We start from the raw sequence: 22,102 nt of genomic DNA on the forward strand, positions 1-22,102 counted from the left end.
ACCGCCAGGGAATTTCTGAAAAGAAGGACATTCTTGCTTTTGCCCAAATATCTTTATTTCTTTGTCCAAGTACCTCTGTGATGATTATGAACAGGATAAGTAGCAAAGAATGTCAATTAAAACCAATACCTTACTTATTTCCAAAGCACTTCAACCACAACTAAACCATCAGACCCGCCCCTCCTTAGATGTAGTGAGTGGCCACGTGGGCTGTGGAATGCCCGAGAACGTCTGCCCATCCTCACACCGAGGGTAAGGCGTCATTCAGATAACATGAAGGTTACAGAACAAAGTGAGGCCTGCACGGGGCTTTCCTGTCAGAATTCGCATCTCAACCTGAGACCAGAGCAACAAACCTTTGAAAAGCCAAGACAGGAGAAGCCAGAGGACAACCTGGATGGGAGGGGGTATATTTTCCTGCACAGGACTGAGGCCAGCTGGTCCAACCTAGAGACAGTGTCCCCAAAGCATCGCCAACCCTAAGGTCAGCCCTGCCCACCACCCAGAGCGTGGCCTTCATCCTTCCCAGATCTGCCCAAAGTCCTTTAAAAACAGGAACCACAATCCAGGCCATCATGTGGGTGGCGGCCCCGACTTTCTGGAAACTGCAACCATGACCCAGAAGGGGGCAGATCCCAAGCCACTGTCTGCACGTGGAAGCTCGGCCCCTACAGCCCTGAGACACGCATATCATCACCACGGTGCAGGAGGGACACCGGCAAACCGAGGGGCGGACCCAGGGGTCCTGGCTTCCAGACCCTCATGGAGCCTCCTCAGGTGCCACGCAAATGGCTCGTCCCAGGGTCCAGGAATGCTGCCCCTTTCTGTATGAGCCCAAGCAGCCCTGTGACTGCAGAGTGTGGGGAACGCGTGGGGCTGCGCTGGCCGTGTCCACATGTCCATGCTGGGTGGGCGAAGGCGAAAGTGTTGAGGCTCCTCCTGGGTCAGGCTCGCCGGGAGAGTCCTGCTCCCATAGCCATTTCTGGGGATCCCTTTACACTCACAGGGGGTGATCGGCTGTTCTCCCAGAAGGTGCCCAAACCCCAGGCCAGTTGCTTTGTGGGGCGGCCCTGGGACCTTGCCCGACCCTGGCAGAAGCCAACTGATGGACGTGCCGCCCTTATCCTGGGGCCGTGCTACCCAGGCTTCCCCCATGGCCAGTTTATTTACTATTCCTGGCTCCCCTGACTGTTACTTTTATGTAAAAGGCATGGACAGCTCCAGGACGAGAAGAGAGTTGCTAAGACCTGAACCTGAGCAGACAGACCCTCAGCTGGGCAGAAGGCCCCAGGCGAGCTGCAGACGGCCACGCTGGGAACACACTCGGACCTCGTGTCAGGGACCCTGGCCGGTGATGGGGCAGAGCCCAGCCTGGCATGAACATGGTGCCAGGGTGACTCTCAGTGGCCAGCAGTGTTGGGGGCTCTGCCCAGAGCCGCCAGAACATCAGATGTTGGCCTCCACCCAGAATCCAGCAGTATCAGCCCTCCCAGCCCTCCGGCTGCTGTTCCCAGAGCCGCCTGCCCCCAGAACCTTCTCCAAGGTGCCATAATGCTGATGCTGCTTCCCCGAGTGGAGGCTGCTGGCCCCACTCAGCTTCATCCACACTTAAGTCGGCCTCCAGTGGCCGGGTAATGACCCTCTGTCTGCTGACAAACGGGGATTCCACCCCGGGCACGGGATCCCTTCCTGAGAAAAGGAGGGCAGGGTGGCCCTGCCAGCTCCCGGGCCCCACGTCAGCATAGCAAAGCCAACGCTGATGCTTGTGAGGGGAAACTGGTTCCCTCCATTTACTCACAGTTGAAAAATGATCAAATGTTAGCAAATCACAATTCAGGATGATTCGTAAGGCACCTTGTTCAGTGGAAATGGGCTGAGCGAGAGGGAAGGGGTGTGTATCCGGCGTGACTGCTTCCCTGCAGGGCTGCTGGACAGGCCTCCCGGGGCTACGTGAACGTTGGGTCCGCGATGCCATGGTCGGGGTCGCAGGTGAAGGCGATGGTGATGGCGTAGCGGGTGCCCCAGTGAACCTTCTCCACCCGGTGCAGGTTCTCGGACCCCGAGGTGAAGAAGGACACCCGACCTGGGAGAGAGGAGAGCAGAGCATGACCTCAAGGCCACATGCGTGGCCGGGCCTCAGAGGACCTGTGTTCAGGCCAATGCAGCAACACAACCAACCCGGCAGGCTGGAGAAACAGCTGATGCAGGAAGGCGGGGGTTGGAGACAAACCAGCAGGAGAGCCCTCGCACAGGACGAAGGGCACCCCAGCACCCGGCCCAGCCTCCGCGGGCTCTTTGTGGGGCAACCTGGACTTGGGGTGAGGCCCTGCTGCCACCCCCAGGGGCTTCTACAAGCCATGTGACCTCCTCGGGCCCACCTTATGATCTTATTTCTAATCACACATGGAACAAAACCAAACCCTGGAAGGTGATGACAATGTTTTAGCAAAGGATCAGGAAAGACACGTCGAGACAAACACCCAGCACCTGTAGCTCCCTCCAGGGCAGCTGAAGACAGGACTCGGGAGGTGGCTTCCAAGCGTCCTGGAGTGGGGGCCCTCCACCCATCTGTGTTCAGAGAACCCCGTGTTTATGTGCTTCTGTATTTAACTGGCCTCATACACACCACCGTAGATTTTTTAGGACAAACGAGTTGACCGTTACAGAATCGTGGGGGAGGAGCCCTGGGATCCTGTAGGCGCCGCGTCGCCGCCACACGGCCCTGCACCAAATGTCCCATGACAACTTCATTTCTCTTCAAAAGGCCACTGCCAGGAACTCGACTGCTAAATCTTTGAGAGAGGAGAAAAGTCTACCCCGGAGTCTGCTGCTTTCTGGTTGTAAACAGAGAACCGTGCTCTGCCCGGAAACAAGGGAGCAAAAGAAATCGTGTGACACACGGAAACCTCTGCATGGGGGCCTGGAGACACCAGGAACTCAGACCCTCCTCTGGACCAGCCAGGCCGCCCCTGACCTGAAGGAAACACTCTTTCCCAGAGCAATCTGGAGTCACGCCACTTTCTGAGGCTCATGTTGCTAAAGGACGTTTTGTCCTCAGTTTTTCCACTTTCAGTCACACCTGAGACCTCGGACACGTAGCCAGGCCCGTCTGCCCATCCATGCCATCTGTGCACCCCCCTGCCGCCACCCTGCTCCAGACACAGTTATCAAATGTCGCCGACTTGCAGCAAGAGTGGGGGTCTCTGGGCATCCCCCCGCCCCCCAGCATTTCTGCACACTTTGCAAACAGAGGCACCAAAGAACAGAGAAGAAAAGGACTGAGGAAAAGTGAAGCTCCTCGTGGCCTGTGGGACAATAGGAAACCGTCCACCATTCATGTTGGAGCCTTGGAGAGAGGAGAGGTTCATACTGGGGCAGGAAAAGGCGATTTGAAGAAATAATGACCAACACTTTCCCTAATGTGATGAAAACTTTGACTTTTAATCCAATAAGCTTAGCAGGATAAATACTCCAAGTGGGATAAATACAAACAACTCCACACTGAGGCACATCATAGTCAAACTGATGAAACCAGAGATTAGAGAACATCCTGGAGGTGGCAGAGCAAAGAGGCAGCTACTATGGGGCAGTGACAGCGGTGACAGCAACAGGAGAGCCAGAGGAAAGGGACGATGCTTTTAAAGAAAAAGGAAAAAAACCCACCAATCCAGAATTTCACATCCAGTGAAAATATCCTTTAGAAAAAAAGGTGAAATAAGGACATTTTCAGAAAAACCATCACCAGCAGACCTGCACTCTGAGAAATGCTGAGGCGGAAGGGGAATGTACCTGTTGGAAACCTGGATGCACAGGAGGGGACGGAGGGCTCTGGAAAGTGAGTAAGTGGGAAAACTGAAAACATTCAGCCTACTTTCCTGTTAATTTCCATAAGAGAGAATGAACTCTTCTCGGGAAAATGATAACCCCTTTGGCACAGCCTGTCGGAGCAGCTGCATCACGCTCCCTGCCAAACGCCAGGCTCCCTGTGACGTCTGTGCGGATGGGACAGAGTTGGTGACTCTCGTCCTGTCGACCTGGAAGGGGAATCCGCTGACCCAACCCAACGTCAACGTGATAGCTTGTTGAGGAAAGGCCCACACGGGCTCACAATCTTGCCTAAGACCTTCTTTCCTTTTTAATGCACCAGTAGTTAAGCCCCACACCTATTCTGACAGCTCCGAAATCCAGAGTGATCAAGACAATGACGGGCACGACACAAACGCCAGGAAGAACCCGAGGGCAGGCCGCCAGTCATCAGAACCAGGAGGAAAACTGTTGGGATGAAATCACCACCCACGCAGTGACCAGCAGGCCGGCGCTGGTAACTCACCCTACAAGGCGTAACGTTCACACGGAGGCGACGGCCCACCCAACCCCAGAAACGTGAAACTTTCAGCATTCATGAACGCTGCTTTCTGGCTTTTTATTTTTTTCAGTAAACAACTATTAGATTATCACCCACTTCTTTAAAGCGGGATTTAGCTCGGCAACTTAGTAACCAAAAATACAAAGTCATCTCAGTTTCTGGAACCCACCTGTATTTCTCCTCTTAGTCCACAAGCATCCCTGGACACCTCCCAGAAGCACGTGACATGTGACCCCCAGCCTTAGCACCAGCTGCCTTAGCACCAGCAGCTTCTCTGGCTCTTGGTCCATTAAATCCTTGGAGCTGCAGGGCGTTCTGAGCCCCTCCTGCCCGCTGACCTGCGCCTGGGTCTGCCCCCCTCCAGCACTCACCCCGAGGGAAGAGAGCCAGCCCTGAGCTGCTTAACTTCCTTTCTACACCTTCTGATGTCCAAGCCACTTCTGCATGGATTCAGGGCTACTGCATGGAGCATTTGGACTCAGTGGCTTGCAGGACTGCCTCATGGTTAACGGGAACGTTCTAAACCAACACAGGTGGACAGCCTCGTTGGTTTGAGCTGCCTGCTGCCAGGCGGAAATGGACACAGCTACACACCCAGTAAGCAGGGTGACGCTGTGGGGTCGGGTGAGCCACGGCAGCAGGTGAATGGTGCTTGCACAGTCGAGGCGCCCAGGCCAGAGCCAAATGGCCTGGCTCTGTCTCTGAGTCTCGTCTGGGCCTGGGCCGGGGCCTGGGCTGCCCCTCAGGAAGCCCCTGGGGGATCCCCGCCCCTCCCCACCCCAAAACCTGGGGAGGAGAGGGGACGATTCCTCGCTCCACGCACGCTCACTGAGCAGCACTGAGTGTCCGAGCTGGGCGGGGGGCAGCGGGAGCTCTGGGACCACCAGGTCGGGGAGGCAGGTCCCTGTGCTTCGTGCGGTTTACCGACATTAGGTCAGGATCACTGCCTCATCTTAAGCTTCGAGTCACTACAGGGGATGGAGCGGGGGCTGGCTCTGTGAACTCACTCCGCAGTGACAGCAGTGACCGTGGCCACGCCCGCCTCCTCCTCTGACGAACGTGCTCCATGGACACACTGGATACACCGTAAACACAGCATCCCAGGAAAGGCCTGCCCATGAGTCCTACCTGCTCTCGGCTCCACCGTCTTGTTGGCCCCCTCCTCCATGAACACAAACCGCCCGCCACCGAAGTCATCCAGGTAGTCGGAGAGGTACAGCAGCGATGTGTAGTCGAAGGAGCCGTAGGTCACCTGCGGGCAGAGCGTGAGGGCGTGTCACCGTCTGCTTGCGGGAGGACTCGCTCCTCAGGAAGGGACAGACCCAGGCCTCGCGCCGCCTCCCAACTACAGAAAACCCTCTGCTGAGCACAGGCGTGCGGTCCTGCCTGGCTCCCCGCGCAGTCAGAGGCGCAGCCCACGCCAAGAAGCCCACACGCGTGACCCCCAGGGCCGCCACGCCACCCACCCACCCACAGGACCCTCCCGCGTCAGCACAGGGAGCAAAGGTGGTGCTTCCGCTCTTTCTCCAGATGTGGGCACCCCAGGCTTTCTTTTAAATTGTGGTAAAATACACAAACCATACAATTTACCACTTTACCCATCATTGAGTGCACAGCTCAGGGGCACTAAGCACATTCACACTGTTGTGCACCCACCCCCGCCGACCATCGCCAGAACTCTTCGTCCTCCCAAACTGAAACTCTGTTCCCATTAAACACTAACTCCCCACCACCACCACCCAGTGCCCACGCTACGCTGTCTGTCTTTTCCTGTCTGGCCCTCTTTGCGTGGACGTTCTTTTGGAAGACGGCGTGGGCGGTGGAAAGCAGGGGATGGGGGGTGAAATCTGTGCTCTGGGCTCATAGGAGCGTGGACCCTCTGGGCCTGGGTATAATGTAAACAGGAGGCACTATCATTTGTTTCCCAAGGACCCCTTGAAGTCCGGGAGGGAAGATGGCCAGATAGTTGTCCCATCTGTGGATCTTCAGGACTTATTATAGGTAAGGGGTGCCATATGAAGAACTTGATTTCAATGTGAGATAGAGGAGTTTGTTGTCTGTAATGTGCGAAGCAGGTGTTGTTTCCAAGGACATAAGAACTCACACAAATTAGCACCTACTTAATAGAGGGAATCAGTGAGATAGGCTATTCCACGCAAAGATAGTGACTTGCATGTACAAGGAATTTTAATCACATGATAACAGCTCCGAGCCTGAGGAATCATTCAATTAGCAAGACTGGGGTAAGAGATAAGGAAGAATGAAAGAGTCCAAGGACAGCAGCCCAAAGTCATCCTACCAGTGCCCTATCCCTATCGCACAGCCCCAGGCTCCTGTTATCTGAGCTGCTGTGTTTAAGGATGGATTCTTAAATGATTTTACTGACACCTGTAGGCACCATGGGAGCAGTACACAGAAGCCCCAGGTCAATATCCATAACACATTTGATCAAGGCTCAAAAAGTCCAAAAGCCCCGCTCCCCCTGCAAGCAGCTAGACCACCATCACCATGACAGTGGTCATCTCCTGAGAGAGGGTAGGCTGACCAGGAGGGAGAGGCAGCAAGCCTGCCAAGGTGACTGAGTCCCCGTCACCTTCTCATGAACTCAGTACCACGCCATCTGTGGGACTGGACTTTCTACACAGACCTGAGCTCCCTCCACCTCCCCCACCAAGACCCCATTTAGGGGCCCCTTATCCAGCATCAGGGCACCAAACAAACATCAAAGTGACCTAAACCTGAGAACAGCCCAGGGCAGTGCTTCTGAATCACTTCAGCAGTGAACCTCATGTCCACTACCTGCATAAAACATAAAAGAGACCCGGGGGCGGGGGGTGTCCAGGAGCCTGACCCTCTCCTACCCACCCAGCTCAGATTCTGCAAAGGAACCACCCCAAACCCACATGAACACAGTGATCTGGGAAGGAGGCAGGTTATGGCAGGTGACGGGGATGGCAGAGGCCGGCAGGGCCTGAGCTGTCCTGAGCTAGAGGCTGGAGAGCCTCAAGGCAAGGAGCAGATGCATGGAGTCCCCTCGTGCGAGGATGTCTCTTTGCTGTGTCCATGTGTGAGTGACCCCTTGGCTGTGATAGCCACCCTGGTCCTGTAGACCCTGTCCTGAGGCCTCCTGGCTCTGAGATGTCTGAGGCTACCCCACTTGTCACTGTTAACTCGTTTTCTCTGCCTGAAGAATTTCTTCCTTATCTTTCTTCCTTTGAAGTTGGATCACCAAACCAGGCTACATTCAGTGTTGTCTTTCCTGAACCCACACTTCCCGGTACATGGAGGGCTGCTCTTCCTTCGTTGCAGGGAAATTCTCTGGACTCCGTCCCACGCATGAGGCTCCTTGCTGTGCAAACCTGTCTGTTCTCCACACACGTCGTCTTTGCCCTCAACCCCATAAAACCCTGTTTTTCCCTCTGCAATATCTACGACGATCTTATACTGAAGGTCTCGGTCCTGGTCCCCTAATGAAATAATGCACCTGGGCAATGGTTATCAATGGGTCAATGGCTGCTAGAGCCATGAAGTGAGGGCAGACAGGAAGCCTGATCGTGGATGCATCAGTCCGAACCCACTGATCAACCTTAAGCACACGGGAAGAGAACAAGCACACCCTGTACGCCTCCTTAGGGCGAAGCCCACACTTCTAACCCGAGCTGCTCTGGCTCAGACAAGCCACTGGCCACATAAAGCTACTTCAATTTAAGTTAATTTAATTAAATACTGGGTTCCTCAATCTCACTAACCACATTTAAGTGCTCCCCTCCTCCATCGAGCTCAGTCGAGATTATTATAAACACATGAATGTCTGACTGAATTTCAGGCAGAAGCCCAATCTGCGAGCTTCTGCCCAAACCCTCTGCTTATTTTTCACTTCGCTTCCTTTGTTCCAGGGTCAAGCGACACAGAGATTATCTGGGTCACCTGAGCACACCCGCGGCTGGGGTGACCGCCAACAGCCCTCAGACGTTTCCGCGGCCAACTGTCCCCTGGCGCCACGCTGCGTGTGCTGGCTGAGTGGGGCAGGGCAGTGGCTGCAGTGCAGGCGGGACAGGGCTTCAGTTGTGGCTGATCAGGACCACTGATTGATTAGGTGCCACTGTGTCTAGGGAACAACAAGAGATCAAGGAAGGGGAATCTGCAGAATCTGGAGTGGTCGAGAGATCTTCCCAAGAAAAGGTGAAAAGTGGGGAGAAGGGGGCCTCCTGGGCAGGGTGCGGGACGCAGGCCCGAGGGGAGACCACACGACAGAAAGGCCAGGTCAATCAAGGCCGGGTCAGGTGACATCCGATGAAGCTCACAGCTCAGGTGGAGACAGCTCTGCATCTGGGAACAAGTAGCAAAGGATGGTCCCCATCAGGCCCTCACTGTTCTGTAAAGTGCTTTTCACAGTCTTCTCTCACCTCACCACACGAGAAACAAATCTTATCTCCTCGACCGCATCAGTGAGAGAGGAAACTTCTAAAACCGTGACCACGTGAACAGACAGCACCCAGCTTGGGCCGTGGTGGACAAGCCCCAGGTTCGCTCACCTTGTCCACGTGCGCGTGCCAGTACTCGTCATGAGCCGTGCGGGCCGCCGTGCTGTTGATGCGGGAGAAGAAGGTGGGCTTCGTCAGGTGCAGCAAGGACGCGCTGATGCCAAATGCCTGGGCGATTGCCAGCTGGACCTTCTGCCGCAGGTCCCTGCCGAGAGGACACAGGTGTCAGCCACACAGGAAAGAATTCTCCCCGGGCCCATAGGGCCCGCACCATGTGACACTGAAACGGAGCAGGACCCTCCGGTCCTTGCCCCCAACCCCCATGTTCTCAGCCTGCCTTTTGTCTGTGGAAACACTTTAGCCAAAGAATAAGTTTAATCAGAGAAGTGAGAAAATGCAGAAACAAAGGAAAATAGTCAAACGAGACCAAATAATAAGTTTAGTCATTAAGCATAGTCAAGGACCTTTAGTTCCTCCTTAAGGGCTATAGATAATATTCTAAGCCGTGTCCTGTGAGCTGTTTTGCAGATACTGAAGCCCCCACCGGGTAGAGGAGGATGAGTACATGATGACCAAACTGAAGCCATGACATAAGCTGCTCCACTTCACACAATTCCGAGAACTGGCCTCAAAGAAATGAGAACAAACCCTGGAACTAAAGATTAACTGTACTTAAAACCACCAAGGTGACGCTGATCAGACCACCACATTACTGGTTTCAAGATGACTGTCAGAACTGACTATGCTGTTTTGCTCCCTCCCTCTGCCTATATAACCTGAAACTCCCCTTTAAAAGCCCCTGTCCCCTGAGCAGCAATCAGGAGTTGGTTCTCGGACAGGTGTCCACCCTCTCCCCCGGTTGCTGGCCTCTGAAATAAAGCAACCTTTCCTTTCCCACCAACACTTGTCTCTCAAGAATTGGCTTTCGAGCAGCGAGCAGCCGGACCTGGGTTCGGTAACACTACAGAAAGACAAGGGCTGGCAAAGGCGAAAGGTGAACAGATGCACACACAGGTCCGCACACGTGGGACAGGGTATCACGTGCACACCCAGGAACCTGAGGGCCAGTTCTCTGCAGGACTGACCCCAGCACTCCCAGCCCCGCTGCCACCTTCCCCCCTCCTGACCTGGGCATTCCTTCCCTCACCGGTACAACTGGAAGTCCTCTTCTGAGAAGATAGTTTGTATTTTATCCCCAAAGTATCTGTGAAAAAATAAGGAGTATTAACAAACATGATGTTTTATTAATGTTTCCTTATTTCCTTTAAATTCAGCCTTTCCTCCAGTTAACCAGCAAGTCCCTGAAAACCAGCTGGTCCTTATTATCGTGGAGCTGCTCCTTCTACAATGATAACTGTGTGATAAAAGGGAGGAGGGTGGGAGGGAGGTACCTGGCAGGTGGGGTGACATTTATCAAGGTTGGAGGAATCTCTTGCTTCTCCTGGCCCTTGGGGAAGATCAAAGCCTCTCAGGAGGCAGCTCTCAGGAGTCTGGCCTGCCACTCACCTCTCCCACCTCTCCCTCCAACCCCACCCCTTGGTCCATTCCTCACTAAGCTGTTCCCTGAAGCTACTGGCAAGCACCCCGCCCCTCGGAAGAGGTGCACCTTCCAGTTCTCATCTGGCCTTGGCCCGACGGCAAACGTCGCAGTTTACCCAAGACTTGAAGCCGCTCTGACCCATACATGCAAGCCTCACTCAGGTGTCTCCAGCTAAGAAACGAGCAGAGACCGCCCCCCGCCTCGACCCCGGGGTTCTCACCTGTACAGGTTCACAAAGTGCTTCCCGACAGACAAGGCCCCCGAGTGCAGGTCCAGGATAGACGCCTGGAAAAGACGTTGGCAGGGCGGCGTGAGGGCTGCCTGGCAGGCGACCGAGCTCTAAAAGCCACCGACGTTAAACACATGTTCCCGAGACCCATCTTTGTACACCCAGGTCAGGGCGACGATGCACACGGGCTGGGTTTCAAGACATTTGGACAAAGGTGTGTGACGGTGGATATTTCTCTCCTGCCCTAAGAATGAAGACTCTCTGGTCTAAAATTCTGAAAACGGTACACAGATACAGCTCCTCCATGGGTCTAAGAACAAGCCCTTCCCCCGGCTTTGCTGTGGTATAACCAACACACAACGACCTGCCCCTGTTTAAAGTGTTCAGTTTGGTAAGTTTTGATGCTGGCATGCATCAGCGAAACCACCATCACTACCAGGATAGTAAACACATCCATCACCCCAAATTTCCTTGCACCCTTTGCAACCCCTCCTTCCTGCCCCTCCCCAGGGGCTTTCTGCCACAGCAGTTGGTTACTTTCTAGAACCTGAGGTCCTGGAGTCACGCAGGTGCACTCGCTCTTGGCCTGGCTCCTTTCACTCAGCATTGCCTCCCTGTGACTCCCTCACGTCGGTGCAGGTACCTGCCGCCCACTGTCTCATGGCCAAGGGGCACCCATCGTTTGGGTAGGAGTCACTTGTTGGTCCATTCACCTGGAGACGGACACGTGGGCTGTTCCCAGCTTAGGGCTGTTGTAAATGAAGTGGCTGTGACACTGGGACAGCATTTCATCGTGGGAGATGCTCTTGTTCTCCTGGGTAAATGCCCAGGAGTGGAATCGCTGGGTCATAACTCTTTAATGAACAGCCAGTGTTTTCCACCCCTGCCCACCCTGCCTCTGGGGGGCCTTCCCCATGTCTTGAGAGGGGAGTGGGTGCCAGCACGGACCACCTCTACCCTGTCATGGATGCAGCGATCAGCCCAGGGGTTTGTTTGAACACAATTTGGGCTTTAAAAATGTTAACTGCACTTAAAGGTATCAAACCTGGATGATTCATTGCAAGACAACTTCCCGAGTAAATGCTGAGCAGAGAGTAAAAGATGAGTCCACGCACGAATAGGTTTTTAATAAATATTCCCCCTGAACTGAACCAAAATAAAAGGAGAAGCTTAATTTTCAGAACTCAAGAGGAAAGAGTCTGCAGAGTAAAAGACTCATGGACATATTCACCAAACTATGCAGAGGAGAGTGGATCTTCCTACGGGCCCACATGCCAGGCGAGGAGATCCCCATTTGGGACCACACGAGAACTCCGGCCAACGTAAGATGCTCGCAGGGGTGGACTCCTGAGCCTGCCCAGGAAGCGGATGAGATACAGAGCTGCATTGGCCTGTCCGAGCTCCCCATGGTTGCTGTAAACAGTAGGCTTAAAACAGCAGGAATTCATCCTCTCCAGCTCTGGAGGCCAGAAGGCCGAGATCAAGGTGTCGACAGGGCCCCGCTCCTTCCAAAGGCGCCAGGGGAGGATCCTTCCTTGAATCTTTGGACTTCTGGTAGTCCCAGGGGTCCCTTGGTTTGTGCCACATCACTCCACCTCTGCCTCCATCTTCACATGGCCTCCTCTTCAATCTCAAATCTCCCTCTGCCTTCCTCTTACAAGGACTCTTGTCATTGGGTTTAGGGTCCATCCTGATAATCCAGGAAGATCTCATCTTGAGACCCGTAACTTAATGACATCTGCAAAGACCCTTTTCCCAGATAAGGTCCCATTTACAGTTCTGGGTGGATGCATCTTTCAGGGGCCACTGTTAGACCCCCTGCAGTCTCACCTGGTGGATGACAGTCCCACGCAGCATCTGTGGGAGCCTCCTCCGCCTTCCATGGTCCTCACTGTTTCCTGCCAGCTCCTCCTGCACGTGCTGGCTCTCCCATTCCCAGGGCCGTCACCCTCCTCAAAGGGCCCCTGCTCGTCACCCGCTCTGTTCACTCCCTGCCTACGACTTCCCCCCACTGCCCCCAGCCAGGGTGTCTGACACAAAGATGTGATCCGAGGCAGCCCTCCTGTGAAGGGAGGGGGCACTTCATTCCCAGGAGCAGGGCCTGCACACCCGGCGCCCTCGCCTTCCCCTCGGAGGGAGAGCAAAGTTAAAGGGTTAAAAAGAAAACCGAAGCAGGAACGGCACACAACTCACCCCTCCGTCAGATCCTCCCAGGGACAGCCCCTTCTCGGCTATGCTGTGGGGAAGACCGTCTTAAATCAGGATTCAGTTAACAGCATCATCTATGATACATCTAGACACATATCAATCAGCATGACTAACACAACGTTAACAGACTGCTTAATGTTTATGACAAAACCACATGTTTAGACCAAAGGACTTGACTTTCAAGCTAAGTGAGTAAATGTTAATATTTTGTCACCATCTCGTTAACCACGTATGACATAGCTTGGGGACAAGTGGGCTTAGTTTCCATCTTTAGCTCAGAGACCTCGTGCTGAGTTGAATGGGTTCCTCTGCACTGGAAGGTCCCTCTCCTGTCATCACAGGCTGGGGGGCAGCCTTTGTAATCACCAGCTCAGGAGGCAGAGGCCACATGGTGGCCTGTGCTGGAGCTCACAGGACCACCCACGTCACCAAAGATGCAGGGGCTTCTGGTGCCTTTGACAGATGCTTCATGGCCGCCCGGGAAACTGACTGGGGGCTGGATTCATCCCTCACACCAGGGACCCTCCCTACCCAACCAGCCTCTACAATGTTATCTAGAAACAGGAGGAGCGTCTCCCCTCATGACGCAGCTCGGCATGCGGACCAGACGCTGCTCCGCTGGGCACATGCTTGTGTCTGAACTCCTTGTTGGAAAATCAAAGCTTCAAGATCTTGTTTTTAAAAGACAATAAGGAAGAATCCAGTGCCAACTACTTCTGAGTAAGACTTCCTGCCCTGTCATGAGTCACGGCTAGGAGGCAGAAGGGCTAATCCCAACCAGTTTTGGAGAGGAGACGAAAATAGTCTAGTGACTGCCTGGGGCTGCTGGGTGAACACACTGTCTCTACACAGGCACCTGCTGGGCCCCTCAATGGCTGACGGGAGAGCATCCCCCCAGCCTCCCCACTGGGCCAGAACTGCTGCCCCTGGAGAGGGCCCAGGCCTCTGGAAGGTTCCGTCAGCAACTGCATCACTGATGACAACAGCCTCTCCTCCTGGAAATCAGAAAAGCCCCTCTTTGCCTTGGAAGTGCAAAGAGGAATTCTTAGGGAATTCTAATGAATTTCTTTAAATCATCCTTTTAGTAGTAATTCTCTATACTTCACCCACAGCCCCACTCTCCTGCTCATTCAGGACAGAAGCTCAGAGACACGTGTACCTGCGAATCCTCCGGGCTTCGTCCCTGGTGATGATGGCATCGCTGACGCCCCGGCCACACTTCCTCGGGGAGCAGCCTGGAGAGAGTCGAGCCAGGATGAGACGCCATCCCCACTGAACCCCGACAAAAGAGCTGCCTGCTGCTGTCAAGGACTCACCTGTGGGCGGCCCTCCCCAGGGACAACGGAATTTTGTGGGATGGGGCCTTGCCTTCCATGGGATTAGGGGGCCAGGTTTGGCAAATAAAATATAGGCCACTCGGTCAGATGTGAATTTCAGAGAAGCAACGGTGACTTTCCAGTACAAGCAGACCCCCTGCGGTACACACATCTCACTGGGAGGGGGTGGTCCTGGCAGCCCCACACAGGCGGGTCACTCCTGAAGCAGCTGACACTCTGCCCACACTTGAGAAAACAGCCCAGAGGCGGCATCCACGATATTCTAGAACCATCACTGACCACAGATCCAGACCCGTTGGCTAGTGCCTCCTGGATGACCAAAGCTGTGCTTGCAACTGTAGTCACTATCTTTCTGCAGCGCCTGGCAAAGCTGCCCCAAGGGCTCACCACACACTCCACCCTGCCTCCTCCTGCCTCTGCACCTAGGGCTGAGCTGCTTAGAGGGAGGAGGATGGGGGAGCTTGGATGGGGACGGGGCCAGGGTCGGGCTGAAAGTGGCCAGGGTCGGGTGGACACGGCCAGGGTCAGGGTGGACAGGACCAGGGTTAAAGTGGCCAGGGTTGCCACTGGGTTGGGGTGGACAAGGCCAGGGTCAGGGTGGAAAGGGCCAGGGTCAGGTAGATGGGGCCAGGATGAGGCAGAGCACCAGAGATGGACAAGCTTAGCAAGCCCCTGGTATCCTGGCGCCAAGGGCAGGCTGGCTGCCTCGCACTGGGTGGGCCCTAGGATATGTCCTGGCCGATGAGATGGAGCCTTGGGACACTCTCAGGACACACTGGGCTGGCTGACCTTTAGCTTTCATCCTCCTTTCCCTCTTCCTGCCTGGAACGTGCCTGGAGGTGGAGCGATTGTCCTGGGACCACGTGAGCCACACGCTGAGCGGGAGAGCTGGGGCGCTTACAGGGAGCCAGGCTGGCCTGGGGTGCCTTTCTCTGGGTCTCGTCATGTGGGAAAAATAAACTTCTACGTGGAGGTCATTAGGGGAGGGGTGCCTCAGTTCCACGGAGCTAAATACAATCTATTAATATACATGTTTTTATTAAAACACAAAAATGCTTTTTATAAAGGTTGAAGGTAAAAGCAAAAACAATGATAACCGAAAGACAGCTTGGGGAGCGACATCATATCAACAAATACACTTTAACACAAAAGAATTGTGAGAGGGGAAAAGATTGATAACAGGAACAGTTTCACCAGGAAAATGCAGGGGCAACAAAAGCACCAAGTGACATCGCCTCAAACACCTCTGGTGGCGAGGTGGCCACCAGACCCAGAGTCTCAGTGGAGACCCTGCCTCGCGGCTCCCAGTAACTGTGGACGGCGAGACAGAAGTTCAAGAAGACAGTCTGTACACATGAGCGTGAACTAGGAAGCACGCAGAGCTCTGCAGCAGCCATTCAGAAACACATTTTTCCAGGTACACGTGCAACGTTAACAAAGACATATTAGCCCAAAAGGAAAGTCGGTTCAGCGTCACAAGGTCTGTACCATACAGGTTACAGTCTCCAGCTACAGTGCAATTAGAGAGAACCCAAACCCCATCGACCTTGAAATCTTAAAATCCAGCAGCGACACAACATGCTCAACGTGAATGAGCATCAAAAGCATAATTTGGGTGAGAAAGTGAGTTGTGAGTGGCTGACGATGTCAGTGCACATACACGAGTGCACACGCCGCAAACACGCGCACACACCACCCAGACACACAGGTCCAGGGCAGGCGGAGCCCCTGTCAGCTACAGGAGGAGAGAGGGGCGAGGGAGGGGGGTGTCCAGAGGCTTTAATGCACACTCCACCTTTTTTTTTTTTTGGTAAAATATATATAACCCCAAATTTACCATTTTAACCATTTTAAAGTGTACAGTTCAGAGGTGTTAACTACGATCACATTGTTGTACAACCATCCCCACCATCATCTCCAGAACCTTCTCATCTTCCCAACTGAAAACCCATACCCGTCTACACTAACTCCCCCTCCACCTCATTCCAACTGTTTTTAATGTTGATAAATTATTAAATGGGTAGGAAAAATACGTTCTCAAAAGCTGGGACTTTAGAGTGAAAAAGCTGACCAAGACAGAGAGAGCATGCACACAACAGAACCTATCCACTTTCCTGACTCCTGAGGGGAAAGGCAGCCCCCATTCCCTGGGCGCGTCTTTGCCTCCCTTCGTCTAAACCCTGCTTGTGTGCATCACAACGGCGCCCCTTGGTGGAAGGATTTAGCAATATTTTCTTGGTTCAAGTCCAAAGCATTGCTCTGAAGAGAAAAATAAACTGAATTTTGTCTTTAAAACACAGTCACTCTGGTTAGGTTTTTAAAACTGCTGCCCTCGAGCAGAGGAGGCAGGCGCTGGGATGGGGCACACGACATGGGGGAAGGGCCTCTGGTATCTCCGTTCCCTGTTGCAACATTTTCTGCAGTAACAACACCCTAAGACAGAAAATGCCTTTTCTGGGTTCCACTTGCTCATCACTACCATCCCAATTCTGTTACATCCTTCCAGGCAAACCGCCTCTTCCATCAGATGGCACCCACAGTGTGGGGGGCCTCAGTGAAACATGGCCACAGCCTGGGCAGTGAGGCCTGGGCAGTGACCAGTGGGCCTGCCCCTGCACAGGCAGGGCCTGAAACACCCACACTTCCCGGTCCAGGTGTGGGCTAACCAACTGGGGATGGGGGAAGGGGGCAGCAGGCGGGGGTGGGGAGGAAGGTCACCTGCCCAACCCCACCCCCACACTACTTTCAACCTGATTCCCATCAATTCATTGTAGCAAAAAAAGACGCATTTTGAACACACTGAATTCCATGTTAACATGCTGCTCTTTCCCGGATCACCTCGGCATCACGTACCTTCAAACCTTTGGTGACTGTCATAGTCCTCGGAGCAGGGCACCTCGATGAACCTGCCTGGCAGGACCTCACTTCGATGAGCTAGGACCTCAGTGATGCTGTCATCACCCCCCAGACTGCCCCAGAGCAGGAGCGCGACGAGCGTGGTGCAGGCCCCCAGGACGGCAACTCTCAGCCACTTCTTCCACACATCCCGAGGTGCCCGGACACTCTTGGTGCTGAGAACAGAAAACAGCTGTGGTCACCCAAATGCACCTGCACGTGCTGAAAATGCAGACCACAATGACCAGAGACCATAAGGACCAGTTACCACACCCACCCTTAGTTACAGACTTAAACTGTTCCCACGCTGGCCGTTGTCAGAGCTACTCTCAGTCAATCCAGAGGCACTCGCCAGCATGGGAGGATGTGGTGGGGAACGTGCCCCTCACCCCATGTGACCAGACAGGGCTCACTTGTTCCCAAGGGCAACAAGATAAACTGCCTGTTGGTGTTCCTCCTAGCCTGGCCAGGCCCATGGAGAACCTGTCTGTGAGGTCCTGGCAGAGTCTGTGGCCCCAATCACGTTGCCTGCATCCAAAAATGACTGCCACAACCCCATGCATGTGGTCCCAGTGCATGTGTGTGTGCATGCATGCGCGCACACACACACACACACACAATGTGAAGTAAGTTAAGCATGAGTCAAGCCCACTTCACTAAAACCACCAGCCAGCCACAAAGAGAATACAAGTACAACAGAAATGATTCACCAGTAATACACTTTCTGTACCACCCAGGTTAACTGTGGGATTCACACTGCCTGTGCAGAAGTTGTAGGCATGTGTGTGTGTGCACGCACATGTGTGTCTATGTGTGTTTGGGTGGTATATAACCATGCATATGTGTGTCTGTGTACATGCACGTGTGTTTTCACGTGTGTGTAGCTGAGCAGCCGTGCACTCTGTTATCTAAGAAAAATGTGAAGGGCTTGAAGCACTGGCAGAAATGAGAAAAGAGATCCAGGCATCCTTTCAGGAGGTGCACCTCATGTCTTCAAGTATATGATTAAAAGCAGGGAGCCTGCCTTCTATTTTTATATGTCTCTCCACACTTCAAATTGCTATATATATAACACACAAATTCCGATTAAATAAATCCCAAGGTGGGCACAGCTCAGTCAGACTAGGTTGGGTGAATACATGATCATTTTAAACCGGGAGCATAGTTGCCCAGAACACAAAGACCCCCACCCCCACTCCTAGAACTGCTGTCTAGCCTCCAGCCCACCTGGCCTCCTCTAATTAGACCAGGGTGGACACCTCACTCCGGTGGCCCCATCATTTCTCTTCCCCAATTCCGAATGGGGCAGGGCGACTGCCCGCTCATCTCAGCAGCAGGGGCTGGAACCCTAACTGCAGGTGCAAAGCTGTGGGTGACACCTTCGCCTGGTACAGCCCGGCTGCTGAGACAGAAAGGGACAGAGAGGAAGGTACAGAGACAAGAGGGGAAAAAACAGCCTCCCGGGCCAGATTCGGATGCAACACTCCCCTGGAGGTCTCCTCAAAATAAGCACCCCTGTTCAGGGTAAGCTCGCTCAAGCTGCACCCCAAGAATCTTGCCAAAACAGAAGGGGATTTGGAGCAAGGTCCATGGCCCATGGGGCAAGCACGACGACAAGGTAACTTATACTGGAATGATTAAAATACACCCCTGGCTCTTAAAGCTTTAGGCAGAATCCCCTCGAAGGCTACGTGATGAGACCACTTTTTCATCGGGCCCCCCAACGGGGAACCCTCACGTGCACAGCCCTGAAGAAAGTACACAGAGACCAGACGATGGGGGTCCCGGAGCCGTCGTCCCCGTGCGGGAGGCCAGGGGTGGAACCCTTGGTACATATGGGTGAGAGAGGTCAGAGAAGATTCCCGACGGGATGCCCCCCTCCTGGGCCGCCCCCCACCCAGCCCCGACCCTCCTGGCGGTGGCCTCGCGGGATTCTGCAGGCCACGCCCTCCAGACAGACCACACCCCTCTAGAGCCCGATTCGCCCAAGCACATACCACGCCCCTCGAGGCCAGGCCACACCCACACTGCAGGCCCGTCCCGGGAAAGGCCCCGCCCACACTAGGTCCAGCCTTTCCTGACCGGGCCCCGCCCACAGCCCCGCCACACCGCGCCCCCGCCCCTCCAGGCCAGGCCCCTCCCCCTCGACCAGGCCCCGCCCACGCCGCTGTCCGCGCGCTCCCGGCGCTGCCCAGTACCTGCTCGGGCGCCGGCGCTCCGCTGCCCCGCTGCCCTCGGGCGCCTTGGGAGCGCCCCTCCTCTGAGGTGCCATTGGCCAGGCCGCCGCGGAGCCGGGTCGAACGCGGGATCCGCCGCGAGCCCGGGACGAGCGCCGCGAGAGGTAGCGCGAGACCAGCGCAGCCGGGGACGCGGAGCGACGCGTTCCGCCGTCGACCTCCGGTCTGGTGGCCAGGCCTGAGCAATCGGAGGCCGAGCGCCGAGCGGGGCGGAACGGGGACCCATGCGCATCCGCGGCGCACCCGCCCTTGCCTGCCCCCTCCTCCTCCCGTGCCTTCCGCGGAACCCGACGAGCCTCCAAGCCTTCGTCTGAAGTGTGTCCTCGCTCCGCCGTGCGTGCTCTCCCGGAGTCTCCAAGCCCACCTCCCGGGGGTATCCAAGTCCTCCTCCCGGGGCTCTCCAAGCCCTTTCCCCCCACCCCGGGGTCTCTCCAAGCCCTCCTCCCAGGGACTCCGCACCCTCTTCTGTGGGGTTTCCACGCCCCTCTCCCCCGGCCCATGCCACACTGGAGGGCACTGGGTCCAGTTGGTGCTCAGTACACATGTATCCGTTAGGCCCTGATGCTTTGTTTACAACATTCAATTTCCCTAGAGAACCTTACGTCCAGTGGGCAAGAAGATCTTAACCAGCCCTGTGGAGACACCTGATTCTGAAAGAGAGGAATTAGCAGTGAGGTTCATTCATGAGGATTAAGTCTGAAGAAGGTGAGTAATTTACTGATACAGGGGGAAAAGAAAACCTACTTAGACTCATTGAACAAGAAAAGAGATCTGCCCAACAATCCCGAAACTGGGGAAATCAGATGCCATTTCCTGGTAACTTTACCTGGAAGCCCGAGGAACTGGGACAATTGCAGACCTGCCAGGTTGTCTGGTAACAATAATGACAGTTGACCCAAGTCTTTGAAATAATCACATTTCTATAGACTTCATGCAGGAGGGAATCAAAGCAAAGAACTACACGCTCACAAGATGGATTACTGAATTCTCCCTCTCCTTTTCCTTTAGATTTTGCAGCAACTTACATTGGTAAACAACTCTGAATGTGTCTGATGCAGGTAAGATGTTTGTGTTCATTCCTACTCTAGGGCTACAGGAATAATAGGAGGATTTCTCTCTGAATACGAGGAGGCACACACAGGACCAAGGCAGACTTCTCAGCTCAAAATTTTTTCTGTTGGGACTTCCCTGGTGGTCCAGTGGTTAAGACTCTGCACTTCCAATGCAAGGGGCGCAGCTTCGATCCTTGGTCGGAGAACTAAGATCCCACATGCCGCACGGTGCAGCCAGGAAAATATTTAAAAAAAAATTTTTTTTTCTTTTAATTCTATTCCCAGGAAAATAGATTTGGGGTTTTTTTTGGGGGGGGGTGTTTTTTAAACGTAAAACAATTCAGCTTTAAAACGTTGCAGTTTTTCAGAATGCTTTGTCTTAAACTCATCCACTTCTCAGTGGTAATTTAGGTAATTGCTTTAAGAACTTTGTCATTCATTGAGACTGTCTTGAATATAGTTTATTCTTAAAAAAATCAAACTGATTGGTTTCTGTGTGCATTATATTATTTCTTCTGTTATATTATGGATTCCTTAAGGTCAGGGATTTATGAATCCTTGCACAGAATGAGTAGTTTGAATTACTGAGCTGAATATATGACCAATACACAAAGATTGTCTTTCGTTTTCCCATCTAATCCTTTGTGTTTTATGATAGAAGAAATAAGATTTCACTGTTTCCCAGCTGCTTCAGTATCATCCAGATACTTTCTCTAGTTTAATATAAACTAGCCAGCACTGATTAACTTGTGGCTTACTTGTTTTTTAAATTATCAATGGCCTATTTTAAATCATAGACAGTTTTCTCTGACCTAGAATAAATTTTTAGAATTTTTTCCTCCGTACAACCAAGCTGACTCGAACTCTAGAAATATAATTGTTTTTAACGCTATTCAAAGTAGAACAAAATTGAGGATAAATTTTCTACAAAAACATCATATTGTGGGGCCTGAAAAGTGTTTGAGATATTTGCCTGTTTTCACTGGCATAGTATACATAGGATAAGAGGATCTTTAAAACAAGAAATTATTTTGCAGTCATTTGTGTTATTACAGATTATAGCCATTTTATAAGGAAACAATGCTGTTCTATTTTAGGGACAAATCACAACTAACTGGCAAGGGTCCCTATGTTTGAACATGGAGACAGACATCTTTTTTTTAGATTCGGCTGCGCCGCGTGGCGTGCGGAATCTTAGTTCCCCGACCGGGGATCAAACCCATGCCCCCTGTAGTGGAAGCATAGAGTCTTTTTATTTATTTATTTAGTTAGTTAGTTAGTTAGTTAGTTATTTTGTCTGCGTTGGGTCTTTGTTGCTGTGCACGGGCTTTCTCTCTAGTTGTGGCAAGCAGGGGCTACTGTTGCGGTGCACGGGCTTCTCATTGTGGTGGCTTCTCTTGTTGCAGAGCACAGCTCTAGGTGCGCGGGCTTCAGTAGTTGTGGCACGCGAGCTCAGTAGTTGTGGCTCGCGGGCTCTAGAGCGCAGGCTCAGTAGTTGTGACTCACGGGCTTAGTTGCTCTGCGGCGTGTGGAATCTTCCCAGAGCAGGGCTCGAACCCGTGTCCCCTGCATTGGCAGGTGGATTCTTAACCACTGCGCCACCAGGGAAGTCTGAAGCATGGAGTCTTCACCACTGGACCGCCAGGGAAGTCCCAAGACAGACATCTTGATTCGATTTCATGTTGGTGAAATGAGTTCCCTCCCAGTTCATATCAGAATTGAAACAGACATTGGAAGGACCAGGCCAGTTGAGC

The 22,102-nt window shown here is 53.4% G+C and overlaps 2 protein-coding genes across 5 annotated transcripts in view; one reads left to right on the top strand and one right to left on the bottom strand.

The window, feature by feature from the left end:
* Window positions 1–19,881, bottom strand: OGFOD3 (2-oxoglutarate and iron dependent oxygenase domain containing 3). 2 transcript variants are annotated; one of them, XM_036835883.1, is made up of 9 exons: window positions 19,258–19,873; window positions 17,018–17,235; window positions 13,987–14,062; window positions 12,813–12,855; window positions 10,611–10,675; window positions 9,998–10,054; window positions 8,902–9,055; window positions 5,495–5,618; window positions 1–2,083 (listed from the first exon to the last, which is right to left on the bottom strand). In XM_036835883.1, the coding sequence occupies exons 1-9, from the start codon at window positions 19,794–19,796 to the stop codon at window positions 1,947–1,949; spliced, it is 1,413 nt and encodes a 470-aa protein (XP_036691778.1). In that variant the 5' UTR covers window positions 19,797–19,873; the 3' UTR covers window positions 1–1,946. The 2 variants fall into 2 exon arrangements, with proteins under 2 accessions (XP_036691778.1, XP_036691779.1); XM_036835884.1 differs by lacking the exons at window positions 1–2,083; window positions 5,495–5,618 and adding an exon at window positions 5,907–8,695 and having other exon boundaries at window positions 19,258–19,881.
* The window catches only part of HEXD (hexosaminidase D), a 17,818-nt gene continuing 15,289 nt past the window's right edge, over window positions 19,574–22,102 (top strand). For all 3 annotated transcript variants that reach the window (XR_005017711.1, XM_036835881.1, XM_036835882.1), the window contains exons 1-3: window positions 19,574–19,669; window positions 19,889–20,001; window positions 20,305–20,354. Coding sequence is in view for 2 of the 3 variants with exons in the window: in XM_036835881.1 (XP_036691776.1) it covers window positions 20,340–20,354 (15 nt within the window). In the remaining variant the exon portion in view is untranslated. The remainder of the gene's footprint in view (window positions 19,670–19,888; window positions 20,002–20,304; window positions 20,355–22,102) is intronic.

Source organism: Balaenoptera musculus, chromosome 20 (genome assembly GCF_009873245.2).
Source record: "Balaenoptera musculus isolate JJ_BM4_2016_0621 chromosome 20, mBalMus1.pri.v3, whole genome shotgun sequence".
In the NCBI taxonomy this organism is placed as follows: Eukaryota; Metazoa; Chordata; class Mammalia; order Artiodactyla; family Balaenopteridae; genus Balaenoptera; species Balaenoptera musculus.

What these genes read in the sequence shown, in the direction of transcription:
- OGFOD3 (XM_036835883.1), bottom strand. Translation starts at nt 19,796, where the DNA reads ATGGGCCGGGGGAGAGGGGCGTGGAAACCCCACAGAAGAGGGTGCGGA. An exon ending in GAAGCCCGGAGGATTCGCAG is followed by an intron (nt 12,856 to 13,986) that starts GTACACGTGTCT and finishes TCTTCCCCACAG; the next exon opens with CATAGCCGAGAAGGGGCTGT. An exon ending in GAGGACTTCCAGTTGTACCG is followed by an intron (nt 9,056 to 9,997) that starts GTGAGGGAAGGA and finishes TCCTCTCGGCAG; the next exon opens with GGACCTGCGGCAGAAGGTCC.